This window comes from Hemiscyllium ocellatum, chromosome 48, assembly GCF_020745735.1.
Source record: "Hemiscyllium ocellatum isolate sHemOce1 chromosome 48, sHemOce1.pat.X.cur, whole genome shotgun sequence".
Taxonomy (NCBI): Eukaryota; Metazoa; Chordata; class Chondrichthyes; order Orectolobiformes; family Hemiscylliidae; genus Hemiscyllium; species Hemiscyllium ocellatum.
The window spans coordinates 12,576,742-12,599,426 of NC_083448.1; the positions used below are offsets into that span (position 1 = coordinate 12,576,742).

The 22,685-nt window shown below is 42.1% G+C and overlaps 2 protein-coding genes across 7 annotated transcripts in view; both read left to right on the forward strand.

Annotated features, from left to right (window-relative positions):
* Window positions 1-5,836, forward strand: part of LOC132836945 (cytosolic purine 5'-nucleotidase-like) — an 84,675-nt gene extending 78,839 nt beyond the window's left edge. For 4 of the 6 annotated variants that reach the window (XM_060856531.1, XM_060856527.1, XM_060856529.1 and 1 more), the window contains 3 exons: window positions 57-233; window positions 2,770-2,877; window positions 4,449-5,836. In XM_060856531.1, coding sequence (XP_060712514.1) covers window positions 57-233; window positions 2,770-2,877; window positions 4,449-4,502 — 339 coding nt within the window. In that variant the 3' untranslated portion in view covers window positions 4,503-5,836. Of the gene's footprint in view, window positions 1-56; window positions 234-2,769; window positions 2,878-4,119; window positions 4,393-4,448 lie in introns of those variants that run through there. The other 2 variants (XM_060856528.1, XM_060856532.1) reach the window with 2 other exon arrangements.
* Window positions 5,837-8,021: 2,185 nt separating this feature from the next.
* On the forward strand, window positions 8,022-21,606 carry LOC132836949 (transmembrane emp24 domain-containing protein 4). The gene is made up of 5 exons (XM_060856536.1): window positions 8,022-8,212; window positions 10,347-10,447; window positions 12,805-12,930; window positions 17,596-17,742; window positions 19,404-21,606. Exons 1-5 carry the CDS (start codon window positions 8,077-8,079, stop codon window positions 19,551-19,553), a joined length of 660 nt encoding a protein of 219 aa, XP_060712519.1. The 5' UTR covers window positions 8,022-8,076; the 3' UTR covers window positions 19,554-21,606.
* The last annotated feature ends 1,079 nt before the right edge of the window (window positions 21,607-22,685 follow it).

Below are 22,685 nucleotides of genomic sequence, written 5' to 3' on the forward strand. Positions count from 1 at the left end.
AAACACTTTTCAACTTTTTTACTTCATTAATCTTAACTTTTTGCACGTGCTTCTAGGCAGTTACCCATGAGATGGATATGTGCTATGGAAAGATGGGAAGTTTATTAAGATGTGGCTCCAGACAAACACTATTTGCTAGTCAGCTGATGCGTTATGCTGACCTGTATGCTGCCTCGTGTATAAATCTTCTGTATTACCCTTTCAGCTACCTATTCCGAGCACCACCTGTTCTGGTAAGTCTATGACTATTTCAGTACATATGTTAGAAAATCAATACTTGGAGAGTTGAGATGAGTAGAACCAACTATTGGACTGATATTGGTCATTAAGTAATTGACACAAAGAGAATGTTTCCACTTCTGAAAGATAATCATCAAAAAACTGAAAGAAAATGCAGAAAGAACTTCTTTCTCCAAAAAATAATGGAATGTGGAACTTGCTACCACATGGAGTCATTCAAGTGGAAATTGTTTTGACGCATTCCAAGGAGTGAACACAAATATAAGAGGAAGAAGAAAATAAAGGGTTATAATTTTATTTTTATGATGAATGATTTGGATGAGGAAACAAAATGTAACATCTCAAAGTTTGCAGATGATACCAAGTTGAGTGGGAGGGTCAACTGTGACGAGGATATAGAGGTCCTTCAGCATGATCTGGACAGGACATGTTGGGTGACCGGGCAAATCAGTGGCAAATGTAGTATAATTTGGATAAGTGCAAGGTTATTCACTTCAGCAGCAAAAACAAGATGGCAGATAACTACTTGAACAGCTATAAATTGGAAGGAGAGTGTGCAGCAGAACCCAGGTGTCCTTGTGCGGCAGTTGCTGAAGCTCAGCATGCAGAGGCAGCAGCTGGTAAAGAAGGCAAATATGTGTCGGTCTTCATTGCGAGAGATTTCAAGTACAGGAGCAGGGATTTGTTGCTGCAGTTATACAGGGCCTTGGTGAGGCTACACTGAAAATATCGTGTTCAGTTTTCATCTCCTTTTTCTGAGGAAGGATGCTCTTGCTGTAGAGGGAGTGCAGCAAAGGTTTACAGGACTGATTCTGGGGATGGCGGGACTGATGTCTGCGGAGAGATTGACTGGGATAGAATTGTTTTCGCTGGAGTTCAGACAAGTGAGGGTGGATCTCATAGAGACTTATAAAATTCTCACAGGACTAGATAGGATAGATTCAGGGAGCTTGTTCCTGATGATGGGTGCATCCAGAACCAGGGATAACAGTCTTGAGGATTCAGGGTGGACCATTTAGAATGGACGAGACTTCATCCAAAGAGTGGTGAGCCTGTGGAATTCATTACCACACAAGTATTTGATGCCACCACATTGAATGTATTCAAGAGGCAGCTAGATATAAAACTTGAGGCAAATGTGATCTCAGGTTACGTGGAGAAATCAGGATTAAATTATTGAGTTGGACGATCAGGTGGTGGAGCAGGCTTGAAGGGCCAAATGGCCTCCTCTGGCTCTGATCTTCAATGTTTTTATGTCTGTGTTAGAAAGATGGACGAACACTAGAGCGGAGCTCAAGTACTGGCATACACTGGTTGGGACAAATAGCTTGTTTCTGTGCTGTGCATCCTACATACTCCTGAGTAGTCTTTCAAAAGGACAAAATACCTTTTGTCTGTGGAGTGCTTGTTTGTCCAGATTGTCGAGTTGCAAACATGAAGGACTGCATTCACTGGGAGGCTGCAGGCTCATTGGTCAAGGGTGTATTTAGGTAGAATTGATTCACTTTCTTTTCTCTGGTCAGCAGCCAACCAGATTGTTGTTTGAAAAGCCTGGGTGAGAAGGCTGCAGCTAGGGTATCGGAGGGAGACATGGTTAGATGAGGAGGGGAATGAGGCAGGTGTGTGGACATTAGATTGCAGGCCACCCTGGAGATCCAGGAGGTGGTGATCTATATCGGATCCCCATCCCTGCCGACAACCCACCAATCTTGAGGGTTTACAATTACATTCACTGGGTCCAATACATCTCATTCTTTTTACTGATAGCAAGCTAAAGACCATTAGATTAGATTACTTACAGATTAGATTAGATTGGATTACTTACAGTGTGGAAACAGGCCCTTTGGCCCAACAAGTCCACACCGACCCGCCGAAGCGCAACCCACCCATACACCTACATTTACCCCTTACCTAACACTACAGGGAATTTAGCATGGCCAATTCACCTGACCTGCACATCTTTGGACTGTGGGAGGAAACCGGAGCACCCGGAGGAAACCCATGCAGACACGGGGAGAACATGCAAACTCCACACAGTCAGTCGCCTGAGGCGGGAATTGAACCCAGGTCTCTGGTGCTGTGAGGCAGCAGTGCTAACCACTGTGCTACCGTGCCACCACCAGTAATTGTTGCCACCACTGAACTCCGTATAAGTACAACATCTTTCTAAATAGTTTCAGTTGTGTTGTGAGCTTTTCCGTTCTTGGGTTACTGGGCTGTTTAATAGTTACTGTGCATGATCTTCACTTGACAACAGAATCATTTATCAATTGTTCTGTCATAGTCTCCACCGATTTGTCCTTCTGCTCCTTTTTCTTGGTGCAGTTGTCAGATGTCATTCAGGATTTGATATTTACTGCCCCTCTTACTTTATGAATTAAATATCTTGACTTAAGTTTTAAAAATATCACAATGTTCTCCCTCTTCTGATGATCCTTGCAGATTTTTGTACGATACTGAGCCTGAACCAAGTTGACTTGGTTCAAGGTATGATTTAATTGATGAATGAAAAATCTTTTCCTTTTCTAGATGCCTCATGAGTCAACAGTTGAACATGCTTCACAGGACATGAGCTGCATGGAATCTTTCCTATTCAATCAAATGAACAAACTTGAACTAACCAATGGGAACCACCAGGTCAGTCAATGTTCAGGCCTGCCCACCACTTCCATCTCCGCACCCACCAAAGCCAGCATTATGCCATTTTAAGAACATAAGAAACAAGAGGAGGAATAAGCTATATGCCCTGCCATTCAACAAGATTTTGGCCATTCTGCCCGGGCCTCAACTCTTCTTTTATGCTAGCTTCTTATAGGCTTCAACTCACTGATAGTCCAAAATCTATTTACCCCCTTTTTAAATACTTTCTGTGATCTAGCTTCCCCAACTCTCTGGGGGAGAGAATTTCAGATCTTCACTATCCTCTGGGAGAATAAATTCCTTCTCGTTTCAGACAAAAATGAGTGTCTGCCTATTCTCTGACTATGTCACTGAGTTTCAGATGATCCCACGCATGGAAACGTCTTTTCAACATCTCCCCTGTCGATCCCCTCAGAATTGATTATGCTTTTGCATTTCATGCACAGGAACACCCAATATGTTGCACTTTTATGGAGTCTCTTTCCACTTAAATAAGAGCCTGCCTTTTGATTCTTCTCAACCTCTCATTTTAATTCATTAACCTTCATCTGCTGCATTTTTGCCTCTTCAACTATCTAAATCCACATCACAATATGCTTTCTTACCTATTTATGTAGGGTCGGCCAATTTGGAGACATTACACTCTGCCCTTCCTTCAAGTAATTAACACAGATTGGAAACAGTTGAGGTCTGAGGACTGATCTTTGTGGTACCCCACTTGTTGCAATCTGAAAAAGACCCATTCATCCAGACTGTGTTCTGTGTGTCAGCCAATCCTCAATCCATATGAATAATTACTCTCAGAGCGGAGTTCCCAGATTGTGCAATAATAGTTTATGTGGTGCCTGATCAAATAGTTTTGGAATTCCAAACATTGTATTTACCAGTTCCCCTTTGTCAAGCCTGCTTGTTATATCTTGAAAGATTATAAACTTCTGAGACTATCTTCCTCAAAGAACTCTAGCAAATTCACCAAACATGATTTCTCTTTGGCAAAATCACTTTGACTCTTTTTATAAACTTTAAAGTTCTCGTTGTTTGTTTTTGTATTTCTTGCCAAGTTACATGCAAAATCAATTTTCACACTCTTGATTAACCTTTTAGTAATCTCTTGGGGGACCCTAAAAATCGCAATTCTCTGGCTGACCACAGGTTTTCACTGCTGTGTCTGCCTTAGTTTTGATTGGATACTGTCCTTGACCACCTTTGCTAACCATGGGTAATTCTTCCTTTTCATAGAATCCTTCTTTTCGACCGGAATAAATTTTTGCTGTGTATTGAAATCCACGCTCAGTCGCTATTTTTTAGAAAAAAGGTATCGTTAACCCTTCACTGCACAACTTTCACTGCACTACAAAGTTGGACACATTTGATGACAACTGCACTCCTCTTCTTCCCCATCCTGCTCCCTGACAAGGAAAATATTGTGATACTCACCCTTCATTGAGAAAGATGTTGGCTTTACATTGCACAACTGGTAATGGTGGAACATTTTTATTTTTCACTACTTCCTTGATGCCAACTTGCAAGTTGTTCAGTCAAAACTTCCGCTTTTATTCAACCTTTAGGCTTCTTGGAAAAATGATGAAACTGACACAAGCATGGAAGAGGAAGAGAAGTGAACAAATTGCAAGATCCTTACAGTGGTAATGAATCAATCCTTTGGCTTTTGGGAAACGTTCCCTGCAATATATCCACTGACAACAATTACACAGTGACCCTCAGGAATGTTTGTGACCCAGTGAGAACATTGATCTTCAACTTTGTTCACAGGTGATAACTCACTGTGGCTGTGTGATCAATCATGATCTGTGTGTGTTCACTTTTCAAACATCAACTGACCAGAGTACTGTTCCTTGAGGCTGCACATTGCCAGTAATGGCCAGAATAATGGTGCCAACAAACTTTAAAGAAAACATTTACTGAAACATTAGAATTGAGGTAGGGTTCAAAGAATAGAACAATTCAGTCTGTATGATGTACACACATTAGTTTATATAGACCTCATAACGTTGTGACTGAGTATCTCAGGAGATGTCTGTCATTTACAACTTGTTGTACTGTTTCATACTCCTGCACCTGAATATTTTCCCTTTGAAATATTTCAAATCTTCTCCAGAGAGATAATAAATGATGCTGTTCAGTTCAGGTGAAGAGCTGATCGTAAACATGTACTTCCCTTGACATCAAAGCACATGACTGGAAAATCTGCTACATTATGGAAGATCTTCAAGACACAGATGTAGCAGAAAAGAAAATGAAGGAGGACATGCCAATTTTGATGAAAAAGAAAGGAAATGCAGTGTGAAAATTCCTTTAGAGTGTATTATCCCTTTTCTGGAATCTCACTTGTACTGGATATTTAGACAATATATTTTTCCTCGGAGGAAGTGAGGACCACAGATGCTGGAGATCAGAGTTGAGTGTGGTGCTTGAAAAGCACAGCAGGTCAGGCAGCACCCGAGGAGGAGAATCGACGTTTCAAGCAAGACCCCTTCCTCCCTCTCCTTCCAAGAAGCCTGAAATTATTGATTTCCAAAAGTTCAAAAAAATGTACGTGGATGTGATTAAACAGATCATATTCAAATTGCAATATCTGAAAACATCTTGCAGCAGAAAGGGTTTGGGCTAAAGATTTGAGTTGAGGTATTCAGATATGAAATTTCGGATCATGTAAACCAAACACTCAGATCTGCTGGTATTAACTGCTACTGCCAGTCTGCCACTGAAGATTGAAGCACAGTTGAAGCAGACAGCTGTACATGAACTTACTTTCTCGTAAACATTTTCTGTCAATTGAGTTCATGAAATGGCTTCCTCTGAAAAGTCATTTCACTGACAGCCCTTCATTATAAAATTTGAAAATAATGTACAGGATTGAATATGTTACCCAGCATAAAATTTCTCATTTATTCAGGCAACAAAATTCCAAAGAAATGTTTCTGAGAAAAATCAGAGAGCTATTAGTGTTGATATTAATGTGTTTGTGTTACCGTTATGGGTACCACTTTTTGGAGTTTCAATTATGTAAGACAACAGTTTGAAACAGGTTCAAATCATATTTTGTTTTGCTGATTGTTACTGGAACATTTGACATTTCATTATGCTTTTAAAAATGGTTTGAAATTGCCCTTTGGGATTTTATTCAATTAAAAACATTCAAGAAACCATTCAGATGGAATTTTAAGATCTGAATGATATATTGCTCTTCAATCGATATTGTATGAATCAATCCTAAAATGGACAGGTGGCCGTCATATCGTATTGCACAGATCAATGTAACACCAAAACAAAATTGGACCATTCAGGTCTTCAAACCCATTCCCTCTTTGATTAAAAAATAGTTGATCTGTTTCTTAACACCTTCCTTGTGTTATTTTTAACTTCCCTCTGGGTAATAACGGATGGGCAATAAACGTTGGCCGAGCCAGTGATGCCCACATCCGATGAATGAAATAAAAAAAACTTCTGGATGTCATTTCACTGTAAGGCCCCACCCAATCGAAAACATTGGCTCACACATTTCCTCCTTGACTCAATACAATATCTAACACATCTGATCACCTGTTCAGGATTTTAAAGCAAGCTTGTGTTAGAAGTTTATAAAATCACGAAGGCATGGATTGGGTAAATAGACAAGGTCTTTTCCCTAGGTTGAAGGAGTCCAGAATTAGAAGGCATAGGTTTACGGTGAGAGGGGAAAGATATAAAAGGGACCTAAGAGGCAACGTTTTCACATTGAGGGTGGTGCATGTGTGGAATGAGCTGCCAGAGGAAGTGGTGGAGGCTGGTACAATTGCAGCATTTAAAAGGCATCTGGATGGGTATGTGAATAGGAAGGGTTTACAGAGAAATGGGCCAAGTGCTGGCAAATGGAACTAGGTTAGGTTAGGATATCTAGTCAGCATGGACAAATTGGAGCTGAAAATGTGTTGCTGGAAAAGCACAGCAGGTCAGGCAGCATCCAAGGAGCAGGAGAATCGACGTTTCATGCATAAGCCCTTCTTCAGGTGGGCACAGATCATCATTCCGCCCCCACTGGCTGGTCCTGGTCATCATTCCACCCCCACTGGCTGAAGAAGGGCTTATGCCTGTAATGTCGATTCTGCTCTGTACATCTTTGTGACACTTTTTGTACCTTTCTGTTGAAGGGCAGTGTCAAGTAAACAAATGTTGTCTTTGAGATTTGCACACTGAGGAAAATGTTTTAATGAAGCTCCAATGTTGCCATATTCTACAATTAAAGAAGATTGCGGTGTATCTCTTGCATGAATATATAAATAATATATTCTCCTTGCAGCCTGTTCTCAGGGGCAGTGCTGGACTGTTCTTCTGAATACTCAAAACTGCTGAAGATTAGAAATGAAAACTTTAAGTGCTGGATGTTTCTATCAGTACCTCAGGGCCTGGAACGAGTTAATCTGAAGGTGTGTGCAGGGCAAGAAAACGATGTCATGTAGAGAATAGTTTAGTCCTTGAAAGGACAAAGACATTCTGTTCAGGGCCCCCTCATAATCTGAGGCTGAAGCCCCTTCTGAAAGATTTTTTGCCACACTGTATATGTAATCCACGCATATCACATTTGAGACACAGATATTTCAGCCTGAACTAAGTTACTTTCAACCTCAGTCGAAAATGTTACCATTTAATATCATCTGGTTTAACGGTTCCTTTGTCATCTTGCTGAACGTACATTCGCAACATTTTCTGGTGCCAACAGGAAATAAAGACTGTCACCAACTCTCGGGAAGTTCCTTTCACCCCCAACCAATACTATGTCTGAAACTATTCTTCAAAAACTGTGACTCAAAAGCGTCTCTTTCCTAAGAATGAGCAGTTTCAGTGCCACAGCAGACGAAACCTGAGAAATTGAGGCTTACGCTTCAGCACTACAGTCCTAAGGGACTGTTTAGTTAATATCAAGCTTTCCTTGTCCTCATTCTTTCCTTCCCCTGGTCCAGATACAGACAAATGACCACTTCCTACAGTTTCTAGGTCAGAAACAGACCGATCCCAAACGCATGCGCATCTGCCTCTGAGTTCACCTTTTGAAGCATGCGCAGAGCTTGAGCGGGGCCGGCTGAGGGTGCGTGCGGATGGTGCTCCGCACCGTGGCAGCATGACGCAAACGCATAGCTCGTGTCCTGGTTCCGGGACGCAGGCGCAGTGCAGGGGGATCCGGGCAGCGGTTGGGCAATGCGTTGCGGTCAATTTGTGTTCTCGGTCTGGCTGAGCGTTCAGCTCAGCTTCTCGCACGGAATCTACTTTCACATCGGGGAGACTGAGAAAAAATGCTTCATCGAAGAGATACCCGACGAGACAATGGTGATCGGTGAGTAGCACGGTGAGAAGGCCGGCGCCATTGGCATCGAGACAGCGTCGGTTGGAAAGCAACCTCTTCGCCAGAGTATGGCAACCCCCTAGGGGCGAGAGCGCCCCCTACTGGCTGGCACTAGTCATCATACCACCCACTCACTGGCTGGTTATGGTAATCATTCCACCCCACCCCACCCCATTGGCTGGCACTGGCCGTCATACCACCCACTCACTGGCTGATACTGGTCATCATTTCCCTCACCCACTGGCTGGCACTGGTCACCATTCCCCCCCCCCCCCCCCCCCCCAACTTGCTGGCACTAGTTGTCATTCCACCCACTCACTGGCTGGCACTGGTCATCATTCCCTCATTCACTGGTTGGTATTGGTCATCATTCCCTCCCCCTCCCAAATGGCTGGCACTGGTCATCACTCCCTTCCACCCACCCCCAACTGGCTGGCATTGGTCATCATCCCTCCCACCCCCAACTGTCTGTCACTGGCCATCACTCCCTTCCATCCACCCCCAACTGGCTGGTACTGGTCATCATTCCCCTCACTCACTGGCTGGCACTGGTCATCATTCCACCCTCCCCACTGGCAGGCACTGTTCGTTGTTATCCATACCTCACTGGGTGGCACTGTTAATCATTTCCACCCCACCCCCCTCATCATTGATTAACACTGGTCACCACTCCACTGGTTGGGATTGGTCAGCATCACTCTCACTGGCTGGCGCTAGTCACCCTTTTCCTCACTGCCTAGCACTGATTAGCATTCCTTTCCCTTCCAGTTGGTTGGCATTGGTCAGTACTGCCACTCAACAGCTGATGCTGGTCAATAAATGCCTCCTTATAGCTCTGCACCCTACTGGCTGGCACTGGTCATCATTCCTCCTAACTGGTCAGGATTCGTCCTTGACCTCAAACTGCCTGAGACTAGTTAACATGCCCCTTTCTTTGACTACTGACTGGAACTAAACAGGTCCCTCCTTCTAGCTGGTCCTGGTTAAACAACCCCTCCCACCCAAACTGGCTGGCACCAGTCACCATTTCCCTCACTGGCTGGTACTGGTCAACGGAGCTCATCCTTCTCCCCAACCTTAACACTGGTACTGGTCAGCAAACCTTTACCAAATTGGATAGCACTGGGAATTGTGACATTGTCATAGAAATACGTGACATTGTGGCCCATAGTCAGTTGCAGTCTCTTGGACTTTGTGATACACATTGTGCAATTTGGGCTTGTGACCTGCACAGGATGCCTGCCAATATGCAGGAATTGGCCCCCTTCATTGCTTGACTTTTAAGGATGGCGTAATGTATGAAAGCTGACACCAGTTGTGCAGAGGATGGTCTAGTATTTAGCCAGTGTGCCTCCAAATTTCTGACATGCAACCACTGAAGCAAATGGATGATCATAGAAATGCAGAGACAGCAAAATGTCACCAGGGAAGAGTTGTGCTTTCAAGTCACAGGTTAAGTTTCGATTTGAATACAAATGCTAGCCAATATAAATGAACTCAGTTTATCAGCTGTATAACTTTATAATCATCCAAATGGGTAATCCCCTCATTAATATTATCCATATCAGCAATTTGCATTCATGTGTGACAGAAGTCAACTCTTGATTTGTGAACTTCGCTACTTAATGACATCCTTTTAATTTCGAATGCATTTTAATAATGTAACACATACCAATGGATGAGCTTTTCAGGTTGAATTGAGTTTATGGATTATCAAACAGTGCGCAAAAATAGAGTTCTCCCAAATTGTCACCTCCAACAGCAGCATTCTCTGTTGCTCCTGTTGTGCATCCCATGTGCCTCGCCGTCCGTGGACAAGAATCTGCAGAACCTGGAGCCGTTTACAGTAATTTATGGGGGTGGCAACCCATGACATAAATAAAATGTAGTCATTGATAAATCCAATACAGAATTCAGGACAAATGTCTTTAGCCAGAAGGTTGTTGGACCAGAATGTCCAATTAATTGTAAGGAATAGCCGAAGTGAACAGCATAAATGCATTTAAAGAGAGGCTGGAGAGAAAATAAGATAAGATTAAACTGATAGGGTGAATGAAGTAGAGGGGATAGCAAAATACTGTGCTGTTCTTTCAAAGTGATTGTATTTTTCGAATGTTTGATTCAGGTAATTACCGGACTCAGCTGTGGGATAAGCAGTCGGAATCTTTTCTGCCCTCGACTCCAGGGTTGGGTATGCACGTGGAAGTACGGGATCCCGACTTCAAGGTATAATGCCACTTGGATTTTGGATGTGTACATAAGAGGTTGGAACATAATAAACATTACAGCTATCCTTGTTGGAGGAAAGAATGTTGGAGTACTGAACATAAATTACTTTGATCAGACATTATCCAGTATTACCCTCAGCAATGTACATTTGCACATTATTTAAATTTACAAGCTGTTTTGTAAAATAAGCAATTAACTCCTGCTTTGATGTAGTTAACATGGTGTGTCATTTACCGGATGTGGAGCTTCAGTTGAAAATCGCCTTTCACTTCTGTGTGGGGCTTCATTGTAAAATTACAATGAAGTTAACAGGGTGTTGGTGATAAGTCCCTGTAATCAACCATGCTAAACACATTTTAAATAATACACAGCTTTCTTTCTTAAATATTATAGTAGGTACAGATGATTGTTTCATCTTGCAGACAATATGTAATTTCAGATCTTAAACATAACAATGAGCACATGAAAGTGATCATCTGGTTCAATGCAAGTGTATGACTCCCAAGCATTGCTGCTTGTGTGACAATCTCAACTTTGAGTGTAGAACTCAACTTGGAACTGCATTTCTAAGCACTACTGGGCAAATGTTCCAGTGAACGCTTAGCAAAGATGAATTCACAAGAACTGGAGCAGAGTTCCTCTGGTGGATGAAATAGTGATGGCCAGAATGACAGGATTACTCAGCACCTGACCTCTTCAAAAACTTGGTCCCAACAGAGACAAATGTCATGAAGTGCAGAAGAAAAGTAAAAGTGAGTGCCCTTGCAATCAGGGCACTATTTGACAGAATAGCATCAATGAGTCTCATTATCATGTAACTCGGTTGGTGGGAAATCAGAAAAATTCTCCAATCTGTGAAATCATGCCTAACATAAAGGTATCTACTTGTTAGGGCTCAATCATTTCGGATAATGCTCCAGTAATTCCTTAGATTAGTGTCCTTACGTTGAGCAACATTCCCACCAATGTAAGGTCACACGTGGAGTTATTTGCTGATGATTGTGCCATGTTCAGCACCATTTGCACTCCTCAGGCACTGAAGCAGTCCATGTACATGTTCAGCAAAGCTTGGACAACAATAAGGCTGACCAAGGCCAAAGAGCAGGCAAGTGCCAGACAATGAATATCTCCAACAAGGGAGAATCTAATTACTCTCCTTGACTTTCAGTGACATTGGCATCACTGAATCCCATGTGATCAACATCATCACTATTGAACAGAAACTGAAATGGCCCAAGCCATATCAACACAAGAGCTGGTCAGAGATTAGGAATCCTACAGCAAGGAGCTTAATTGCTCACTCCCCAGAGCCTGTTCATCATTTGCAAGGCACGTCAGCAATGTGCTTGAATGCTGTCCACTTAACATGAACGACTGCAGTTCTTGTAACAATCAGGAGGCTTGATACCATCCAACCAATCGACTTAAATGGTACCCCATACTCAAGATGCATTCACTCCATTGCCACAGTAATAGCACCCTGTACAAGATTCACGACAACAACTTATTAATGCATTTCCCGCAATTTTTGTATGTGGAAGGATGGAGCAGGAGATGAATGGGAAAACCATGACCTGTAAGTTCCCCTCCATGCCACATTCTGGCCTGACTCACGACATAACCCTTCTTGAATGTCATTGAGTGAAAATGTTGAAATTCCCTTCCTAACAATATTGTGAATGTACCTACACCAGAAAGAAGGCATCTTATCATGACGTTTTCAGTTTTGATTAGGGATGGGCAGTGATATGCACATGCCAAAACAGAATTTAAAAGAAAAATTAGATTAGATTAGATTAGATTACTTACAGTGTGGAAACAGGCCCTTCGGCCAACAAGTCCACACCGACACGCCGAAGCGCAACCCACCCATACCCTACATTTACCCCTTATCTAACACTACGGGCAATTTAGCATGGCCAATTCACCTGCAGATTTGGTAGGTTGTCTTGCTGGCTGATCTCAGCTGTGAAGACAGTGAAAGAATTTCAGTAAGTTTGAATGAGCTTGCTTGAGAGAGAAGAAAGGCAGCCTACGACTTTCCTTCTGATTTTATTTCAGTGATCTGGAACAGAAAGTACCTGTGAGCAGATGCAGTCAAGGATTTGTGATAAAATAGTTAATTGTTACATTTAGAATCACACTCCAGAAAATGTCAGTGCTCAGGAAACCAGAACACTGCCTTAATGTCATTAAGCCATAAAAAATTATGAACCAATTTAAAATTAAAAGGAGATCAGTTCCCTTTCCTCAAATTACTGCTTGCTTATTTGTGTTTTCTGTGAAACAGAATTGGGAAATTGAGCATTTTTTGACTTCTCCACTGTTGACTGACTGGTTCTTCCAATTTCCAGGTTATCCTATCCCGACAGTATGGCTCGGAGGGCCGATTTACCTTCACATCACACACTCCTGGTGAACATCAAATCTGTCTGCACTCCAACTCTACAAAGATGTCATTGTTTGCAGGGGGCAAGCTGGTAAGAATTGGGCTTTGGATGCACCATCTTAAAGAAAAGAAAATCACTTGCTGGTTTTGTTTAAGCTCTGAAACTGACATTGGTGTCTTTTCCTTGACAAAGTATTGCATTCTCTAGCTGAACCAGGTTGAGGACTCAGCCAATTATTAACTGAGACTGCAGTAATTTATAAACTTGTGCTTCACTGCTGTTTGTAATATGTTTTATTCACCAAGTCCTGTTGAGAGATTCGCCAGCTTGCTCCTGACATAAAGTTTGATGGAATCCTTGAGCACATAATATTCAGCATTTATATCGATACATTGTAAGAAATATTTTTTTCTGTCAAGGCTGGCACTAATACTGTGTATGTTACAATTTAGCTTATTGACTGTCTGATGAGAACCCTTTTCAGCAATTTTCACCCTCTTAAATATAGCAAGCTCTGGACTTTTTAGAAAGTATTTTCAGTGTGAGTGCATGTTTCTAATTGCTGATTATTGCTGGTTATTTTCTTTGGATCAAACTTGGCTTTGTTTTGCAATGTTCTCATTGCCCCACAGGAGGCACAGTTCCTTCAATACTTTTGCAACCCACGTTTTCATGGCTGTGTACAGGTGATGTGATACTGAGTCGTACACACCAGAGAGGAATAATCTCCGGTCTGTATGGATCAGTACCAAACCACTGATGTTAACCAGGAGGTTCTTGTCGGTTGTGATTCATTTGATTTTACATGTTCCTGTGAATCATTTGGTTCCGGTTACAATGCCCACCTCAAGGCTTGATCATAAAAACAAAGCTGCTGATTAAGTGCAGTACTGAAGGAATAATACATTTTAGATGAAATGTTGTATTGAAGGCTCCAGGATGGTTGAACGTTTAAAAAAAAATCCAGTGATGCTGTTTCAAAGAAGAGCAAGGGTTTATATTTGGGGGGGAAATGTGAAAGAACAGCAGAGATTGGCAATCAGAAATAAAAGCAAATTGCTGAAAAAAACTCAGCAGGTCTGGCAGCAACTGTGGAGAGAAAGCAAAGTTAACATTTGGGTCCACTAACTCCTCTGCAGAACTTTTGAACTGCAGAAGCTGAGCAGCAGTTTCAATCTAGATAGTTCAATAAATTTGGAATTGAAGGTGATGTCTATTAAATAAATCTGATTAGATGATGGAGTAGGCAGTGAACAGTCAGATACAGTGTGCAGACAGTCTGTGAGGAGGTTGGGCACTTAAAGGGCAAAGGTGCAGGCAGTGTGATGGGTTGAAGTGGCAGAACTGGGCTGTTTTTAATGCAAGAGGTATCAGGAATACGGGTGATGAACTTAGAGCATGGATCACTGCTTGGACCTATAATGTTGTGGCCATTGCAGAGACTTGGCTGTTCCAGCGTTGAGATATTTTAAAAGGAATAGGGAGGAAGGTAAAAGAGGTGGGGGAGTGGCATTTCTAATCAAGGACTGCATCTCAGCTGCAGAAAGGAAGGTCATTGAGGAGGGTTTGTCGATTGAGTCAATATTCGTAGAAGTCAGAAACAGGAAAGGAGCAGTAACTTTATTGAGAGTTTTCCACAGACCTACCAATAGCAATAGAGACATGGTGGAGGTTAGGCAGATTTTGGAAAGTGCAGAAGTAACAGGATTGTTGTCATGGGTGACTTTAACTACCCGAATGTTGATTGGAATTTCTTTCGTTTAAACAGTTTGGATGGAGCAGTTTTTGTCAGGTGTGTCCAGGAAGGGTTCCTGACTCAACATGTATAGGCTGATGAGAGGGGAGGCATTATTGGATTTGGTACTTGGCAATGAACCAGAGCAGGTGTCAGGTCTCTCGGTGAGAGAGCACTTCGGTGAGAGTGACCACAACACCCTGACCTTTACATAGTCATGGAGAGGGTTAGGTGCAGATGGTACGGAAAAGTATTTATCTGGAGGATGGAGAATTACAATGGTATCAGGCAGGATCTGTGGAGCATAAAGTGGGAGCAGGTATTCTCAGGGAAATGTGGAGATTGTTTGGGAAGCATTTGCTGATAGTGCTGGGTAGGTTTGTCCCACTGAGGGAAGGAAGGGATGGAAGGTTGAAAAAACGTTGGGTGACAAGGGATGTGGAACATCTCGTCAAGAGAAAGAAGGAAGCTTACTTAATGTTGAGGAGGCAAGATTCAGACAAGGCTTTATAGGGTTACAAGGTAACCAGGAAGGAACTGAAGAATGAACTTCGGAGAGCCAGAAGAGGGCATGAAAAAAACTTCAGCAGGTAGGATTCAGGAAAACTTAAGGTAGTCAACACTTATGTGAGGAACAAGAGGATGGTCAGTGTGAGGATAGGGCCGATTAGGGATAGTGGAGGGAACTTGTGCCTAGCGTCGCGAGAAGTAGGGAAGGTCTTTAATGAAAACTTTGTTTCAGTATTCACTACTGAGAGGGAAATTGACTTTTCTGAGGATAGTGTGAAACAGGCTGATATGCTAGAACAAGTTGATGTTGGGAAGGCGGATGTGCTGAAAATTTTGAAAAACCGAAGGATAGATAAATCCCCTGAGCCAGTTGGGATCTTCCCGAGGTTACTATAGGAAGTGAGGGAAGAGATTGCTGTGCTTCTGGTTGTGATCTTTGTGTCCTCACTGACCACTGGAATAGTGACAGATGTTATTTGCTTGTTCAATAAAGGGAGTATGGATAATCCTAGGAATTACAGACCAGTCAGTCTTACATCAGTGGTGGGCAAAGTATTGGAGATGATTCTGACAGACAGGATTTATGACTACTTGGAACACCATAGTTTGATTAGAGATTGTCAGCGTAGCTTTGTGAGAGGCAGGTCATGCCTCATAAGCCTTCATTAATTTTTTAAGGATGTGACAAAACATGTTGATGAAGGTAGAGCAATGGATGTGGTGTACATGAATTTTAGCAAGCTGTTTCATAAGGTTCCCATGGTAGGCTCATTCAGAAAGTAAGGAGGCATGGCATACAGGGAACTCTGGCTGTCTGGATACAGAATTGGCTGGACCATAGAAAACAGGGGTGTGAGATGGAAATTATTCAGCCTGGAGCTTGGTGACCAGTGGTGTTCTGCAGGGATCTGTTCTGGGATCTCTGCTCATTGTGATTTTTATGAATGACTTGGATGAGGAAGTGGAAGTGTGGGTTAGTAAGTTTGCCAATGACACAAAGATTGGTGGAGTTGTGGATAGTGCGGAGGGCTGTTTTAGGTTGCAATGGGATATTGGTGGATACAGAACTAGCCTGATGCGTGGTGGATGGAGTTCAACCTGGGAAAATGTGGAGTCATTCACTTTGGAAGGTCAATTTGGATGCAGAATACAGGGCTAAAGGCAGGATTCTTGGCAGTGTGGAGGAAGAGAGGAATCATGGGGTCCATGTCCATAGATTTCTCAAAGTTGACACCTAAGTTGAGAAAGTTATTGAGAAGGCACATGGTGTGTTGGCTTTCGTTAGCAGGGTATTGAATTTAAGAACTGTGAGGTGTGCTGCAGCTCTGTAGAGCGCTGGAATATTATGTTCAGTTCTGGTTACCTCAGTATCAGAAGGATGTGGAAGCTTCAGAGAGTGTGCAGAGGAGATTTACCAGGATGCTGCCTGGACTTGCGATACGAAGAAAGGTTGAGGGAGCTAAGGCTTTTCTCATTGGAGCAAAGAAGGATGAGTGGTGACTTGATTGAGGTGTACAGAGATGTTGAGAGGCATAGAAAGATAGCCAGAGACTTTTTCCCATGGCGGAAATGTCTATCACAAGGGGGCATAATTTGAAGGTAATCAGAGGACGGTTTAGGGGAGATGTCAGAGGTCGCTTCTTTACACAGAAAGTGGTGAGTGTGTGGAATGCACTGCTATCGGTAGTAGTGGGTTCAGAGACATCGGGGCATTTAAGCAACTCTCCGATAGGCACATGGACGACAGTACAATGAAGAATATGTATGTTAGTCTGATTTAGAGTAGGATAAAAGGTCGGCACAACATTGAGGGCCTGTACTGTGCCGTACTGTTTGATGTTCTGTGTTCTGAACTGGAGAGGGCTCACAAGAGATTTACAAGGACATTACCAGGAATAGAGGGATTCAGGTACAAGGAGAGGCGAGGTCGGCTGCGACATCTATCACTGGAGTGCAGGAGGTTGAGAGGTGACCTTATACATGTTTGTAATATCATGAGGGGTATCAATAAGGTGAATGGCAGGTGTCTTTTCCCGAAGCTGAGGGCTTTCAAGACTTGGGGGGCTGGGGGTACTTTTAAGATGAGAGGAGAAAAATTTTTTAAAATACATGAGGAACAACTTTTTTGTGCAGAATGGTTTGTGTGGAATGAACTTTCAGAGAAAGTTGTGGATACATGCACAATTACAATATTTAAAAGACACTGAGATCTGTACATGAATAAAAGATGTTGGACTGAAATGGGCCAAGCATAGTCAGATGGGACTAGTTTAATTTGGGATTATGGTTGGCATGGACTGGTTGGACTGAACGGTCTGTTTCCATGCTGTATGACTCTCTGACTCAATTGGCAAATCTTCCAATACATATGCATTGATGCCTCAGCATTGACCATGTCTCTTCAGGAAAGGCAGGTGAGGTGGAATGATTATATTACAAACGTGAAGTGTAATATTACTTGTATGTATATCAGTGAATTGTTTTCTTACTCTGTCTTCCTTCTGTTTTAGCGAGTTCACCTTGACATCCAAGTGGGGGAACATGCCAACAACTACCCAGAAATTGCTGCAAAGGATAAGCTGACTGAATTGCAGCTCCGAGTCCGGCAGCTGTTGGACCAGGTTGAACAAATTCAGAAAGAACAAAACTACCAGAGGGTGAGTGAGTGAAGAGCAAGCTGTGCCCCAGGAATGTAACAGCCCTTTCCTGAAAATGTGGGGATACTTTTCTGAAATGAACTGGTGGGAAACCAGATCAACAAATGCTACTCTTTGATCAGAATGCAGCAGAGTGAGTGACATGGATCTCAAGCTCCTCAGCAATGTTTAACCAAGTTAGTAATCTTCAACAACTGCAAAATTGAATTTTGTTCACAAACAGGCTATGTGTAGAAATGAATGAAAACAGCATTGCAAAGGTGATTGAATGTGATCTATGTACCAAACTTATTGAGCATGTACAGTGCAGTTTCTACCTCGGGCATAGTGCTTTGAATTTTTTTATGGGTCTCTCTGACTCGGTGTCAGACTGCATTCAAACCAGTTGCAGGGCCTTTTTATAATCATTCCACCATCTTTAGAAAGTGCTGTCTCTTTTCATGTGTAGTTTCTGCATGAAGAGTCATGGAGATGCACAGCATGGAAACAGACCCTTTGGTTCAACTTGTTCATTCCTCAGATATCCTAAATTAATCTCATCCCATTTGCCAACATCTGGCCAATTTCCCTCTTAACGCTTCTTGTCCAGATAACTATGCAGATGCCTTCTAAATATTGGAATCATACCAGCTTCCTCATCACCTCATCTGGCAAATCATTCTACACCCACCACCCCCTGCATGAATAAGTTGCCATTTACGACCCTTTGAAATCTTTTCTCCCTCCAATCTTAAACCTATGCCCTCTAGTTTTGGAGTCTCCTACCCTGGGAAAAAGGTCTTGAGTATTCACCTGTCTATACCCCTCATGATTTTATAAATCTCTGTAAGGTCAGCCCTCAGCCTCCAATGCTCCAGGGAAAACAGCCCTACCTATTCAGCCTTTCCCTGTAGGTCAAACCATCCACCCCTAGCGGCATCATTCTACATCTTTTTTGAACCCTTTCAAGTTTCCGAACATATTTCATATATCAGGGACACCTGATATAAGAATTGAACGCAGTGTTCCAGAAGTGGCCAAACCAGAAAATACTCCAGTTTCGTCTAGGCGAGGTTTTCATTATTGCAGCTACCAGTTATTTTTCAGGTCTGTCATTCATGCAGAATTTTTAAATTCATAATAACTGTCCATTGTGTTTTATTTTACTTCCCAGTTGATGCAGACACTCTTCAGTCAGATAAGCAGTGGCACCTTCCAGTATCTCACTCACATGGCCGAGCCAAGTAGGGAATATTTAGAAGCTCACCTGTGCAGAGTTTGAAGCTTATCTCTGTCCTGATCAGATGTGAACTTTACAATGGTCTTGGCTGATGGCATTCAAGAACAGAAACCCTTAGAGATTTTCCTCCTGCTTTCCTGGCCCAGGAATGCAGGACTTATCGTGATGCACTCCACAAGAAATAGAAATGCATGTATTAAATTTAGAACAACGAAACAGGCAGTTTGGCCCAACCAAGTTTCTTTGTCTTCACTGCCACTTCTTTGTCACCCGCTACCCCAAAAACATCAGCCACTTCAGCCCAGCCAAGCAATTGAATCTGAGATCTTGAATCAGTAACCTTGTCAACTGAGCTTGCCTTTTTATTCCATGTGATAGAATGTTTCCACCCCTTAGTTTGTGGCAGATTGTAATTCTTTTCTTTTTTCACTGCTTCATACAGTACAGGGAAGAACGATTTCGGCAGACAAGTGAAAGCACAAACCAACGAGTCCTGTGGTGGTCGATCGCGCAGACAATTATCCTGATCCTAACTGGAATCTGGCAAATGAAACATCTGAAGAGCTTCTTTGAGGCGAAGAAACTGGTGTAGACACCTGTCACCTGCTGTCATTGCAAGGACATGGCAACAAACTCAACCTTCCATCCTCAGTGACTCGCTATTTAACTTTACATTTGTTGTACTTGAAGCTGTTCTAGAAATCGAAGGGGGTGATGTTTGATTCTGTATTTTCTAATTATGGTAACTTGAGTGAGGCTGTCTTGGAACAGTTCATGCAGGAATCTCTGATATATTTGAAAAAAAATGTGTTGCTTTATAAATTAACTGGTCATTGTTGATTCAAGGTGGGAGCTGTTCCCTACTTATCATGTATTTCAGATTTGTGAAAAGTCACAGCAAATACTTGCGAATAACTTGATTTCAAAGGGTTCTTTCCTGACGTTGTCAAGGTTTTAAAAAAATGCTGCCTGTGAGGAGTTATCAAAGTGTTTAGCATTCCTGGCATAGATTTGAGTTCTGAGTCATTTGAATTTTTGATTGGATCATTCTGCATTTGTCTATTTGTGAGAACCCAGACAATGTTATCCCATCCAGCTCATCAATTTTATTTGCTGGGAGTCTGGCTAACTTCTTATCATTTCTTACAAACCAGCAAAACTGCTGAAGGAAACATGACGTCAATACATAAATGTATTGATGAATTTGTATTGAAGGGAAGAATTTTTTTGCAGCCACTTTGTGAAAGGTAACCCTTGAACTCAAATTTGTTTGTGGAATTGTAGAACTCTAATCCTCCTCTATCGATGATTCCTGGTCTTTCTTTCTGAGGAGAATGGTATGGTGAAGGTTTGGATTCACTCATGATGAGCTCTGCTTTCTTTGGGAACTGGTTGTTTTGTATGTATGTTGAGTAATGCGGGATATGGAAAGGAATCCATAAGGTATCTTCTCTCACTTGAAGTGAGCTTTCTTGTATTAATAAAAGGGCCTTTTTAGTTTATGCACTGATATGAAAGCAAAGCAAAAGGATTTGATTTTAACTCCCATGTGCATATTGTGGGGTGTGGGGATGTGGAAGGCTGGAGCTTTGTATGCAATTAACATGAAGCAAATGGTTTACCAGTCAGACCTCCACAATCCTTTGAGATTTTAGTTCCTGAAGCTCAGCTGCACAGGCCATGACTGTTTCATTGGAATTGGGCAGGACAATTAAATGGCGGTAGGCTGGAGGTTGCCACTTGGGATCCAAACTGATGGTGCCCTATAATGAGATTGCAAGTTGTGTCGAGAGGGGATGGTTTGGTGTGGTATAATGGCAAGTATACATGAAGAAACAAGGTTCTTGTGGTGCAGTGGTATCCCTGGGTTCAAGTCCCCACTTCTCCAGAGGTGTGAAAATTCTCATGTCTCTGAACTGGTTGATTAGATAGAAAATATCTTGAGTGCTGAAAGTGGATGTTAGGGAGAAGACAACAATAGTACCTCCAAAGACCTCTTCTGGCCACAACTTCTCATCTGAGCTTGCCACATTTTCTTTACCCAGTCTCTGGATTAAAATGGCATTTGTACCCTGTGACATCACCACTCTGTCCATTTGAAGAAAGTGATGCAGTTGCTATCTGTTGAGTGTTCAAACCATGAGGAAAGCAGTTGGGTCACTGCAGGTTGGTGGCTGTGGCCAATTTGAACTGCTTGTCAGCTCGGATTCCACCAGACATACTAGATTATCTTTGAACCTTTATGTTAATTGCCTTAATTGTATTTAATCAGAGCTAACCTGTGAACAGCACTGGTCAACAATTTCTCTGAATTCAGTGATTTGCCAACAGCCCCTCTTCAACACTTGCAGTGTGCTATTTCCTGTCTTGTCACAGATACTGTAAGATGGAGCTTTCATTTTAATGTTATGTGATATATTGTGGTAAGAATCTGTGATATTCAGCAGAATCATTGCTGTAAGGACAGAGGAAGCTGCTGCACTGCAAATATATTCAGGTGTCTGTCTCCTGAGAAATTGCTGCTGGTTTTATTCAGTTTTAGTTAGTCCCATTCCTCCTGTACCCCTACATTGTTACCCTTTTGACATAAACTGTTGCATCATTGGAATAGGGAATTAACATTTAAAATAAATTTCTTCAAATAATGTTGTTTTGAAACAAATGTCTGTGTACATTACTTGATTCAGAAATACATTTTTATGGTTTCGTTTTGCATATTGAGAATATTGCTTCACAGTAGGACTTGTGCAGTTTTGGTCTTTTCAATGAAAGTGTTGAACTGTTTCATGTTTATGTACAAATACGTGCAGTTGGCATTTGTTAATACCACCAATAACCATGATTTCAAGATTCACAAAAAAACTCAAGACTGAGACAAAAGATTTCGTTTTTTTGTCAGGTAAGTGTGAGGAAATACTTTAACACTGAAGTTTGGTTTCGAAGTGGTGAGTTGTGTTCTTTTACCATGGAAGAGTCCTCCAATGAGATAGCTGAAGGATCTGTTTCTAGGAAACAGCAGGGCAGCGCATTTGGATAGAGCAAGGTTCGAAGCAAAAGTGTGTGATAGTTTCCTTTATCCTGTGATTTCCACTGGTGCAGGAGTTTGATCAAACAACATCAATCTCGGGCCTGCAGATTGCTTTAACTCTTTGTGACTGCTGATGGGTGGATGTTGCAGTTGGCATTGTCATCAGTATGTGAACCACCTCACTTTTCATCTCTCAAATGAGTGAGTAATGCGTTTGCAAAGTTCAGTGTTAAAACTGAACTGCCAACAATGATTCAAACACAGCCATCGCTATTGTGAACCAATAACTAAATATTTATTTGATGAATGTCTCTTGTTTGATTCTTTCCATTCTCTAGCTGCCACTTCAGCTCTTTTACCCACTTTTTTTGAATAGTGTCTACTGATTGTTTGTTTGGTATTAATCATCAGTGTTTGCAGCTTGTAGCAGAAGTTAACAGTCAGATGGGGTTGCCTTAGGCTCTCGAATCAAATTGATTCCTCTCAAGAGAAATATGAGGCTGAAGTGGACTGGAACATGGTCAGAAAAGCAGAGAAAAATGGGCTGTCTAGATTCTCTATGTCAAATAAAATCAGAGAATCCCTACTGTATGGAAACAGGTCCTTCAGCCCAACAAGTTCACACTGACTCTCCGAAGAGTATCTCACCAAAACCCTACCCTTTTTGTCTACATTTACCCTAAGCTAACACACCCC

Excerpts from the sequence above, each read along its gene's own strand:
- LOC132836949 (XM_060856536.1), top strand. The coding sequence starts at position 8,077 with ATGCGTTGCGGTCAATTTGTGTTCTCGGTCTGGCTGAGCGTTCAGCTC. Across the intron at positions 8,213-10,346 it reads CGACGAGACAATGGTGATCG|GTAATTACCGGACTCAGCTG; the intron begins GTGAGTAGCACG and ends TGTTTGATTCAG. Across the intron at positions 12,931-17,595 it reads TGTTTGCAGGGGGCAAGCTG|CGAGTTCACCTTGACATCCA; the intron begins GTAAGAATTGGG and ends CTTCTGTTTTAG.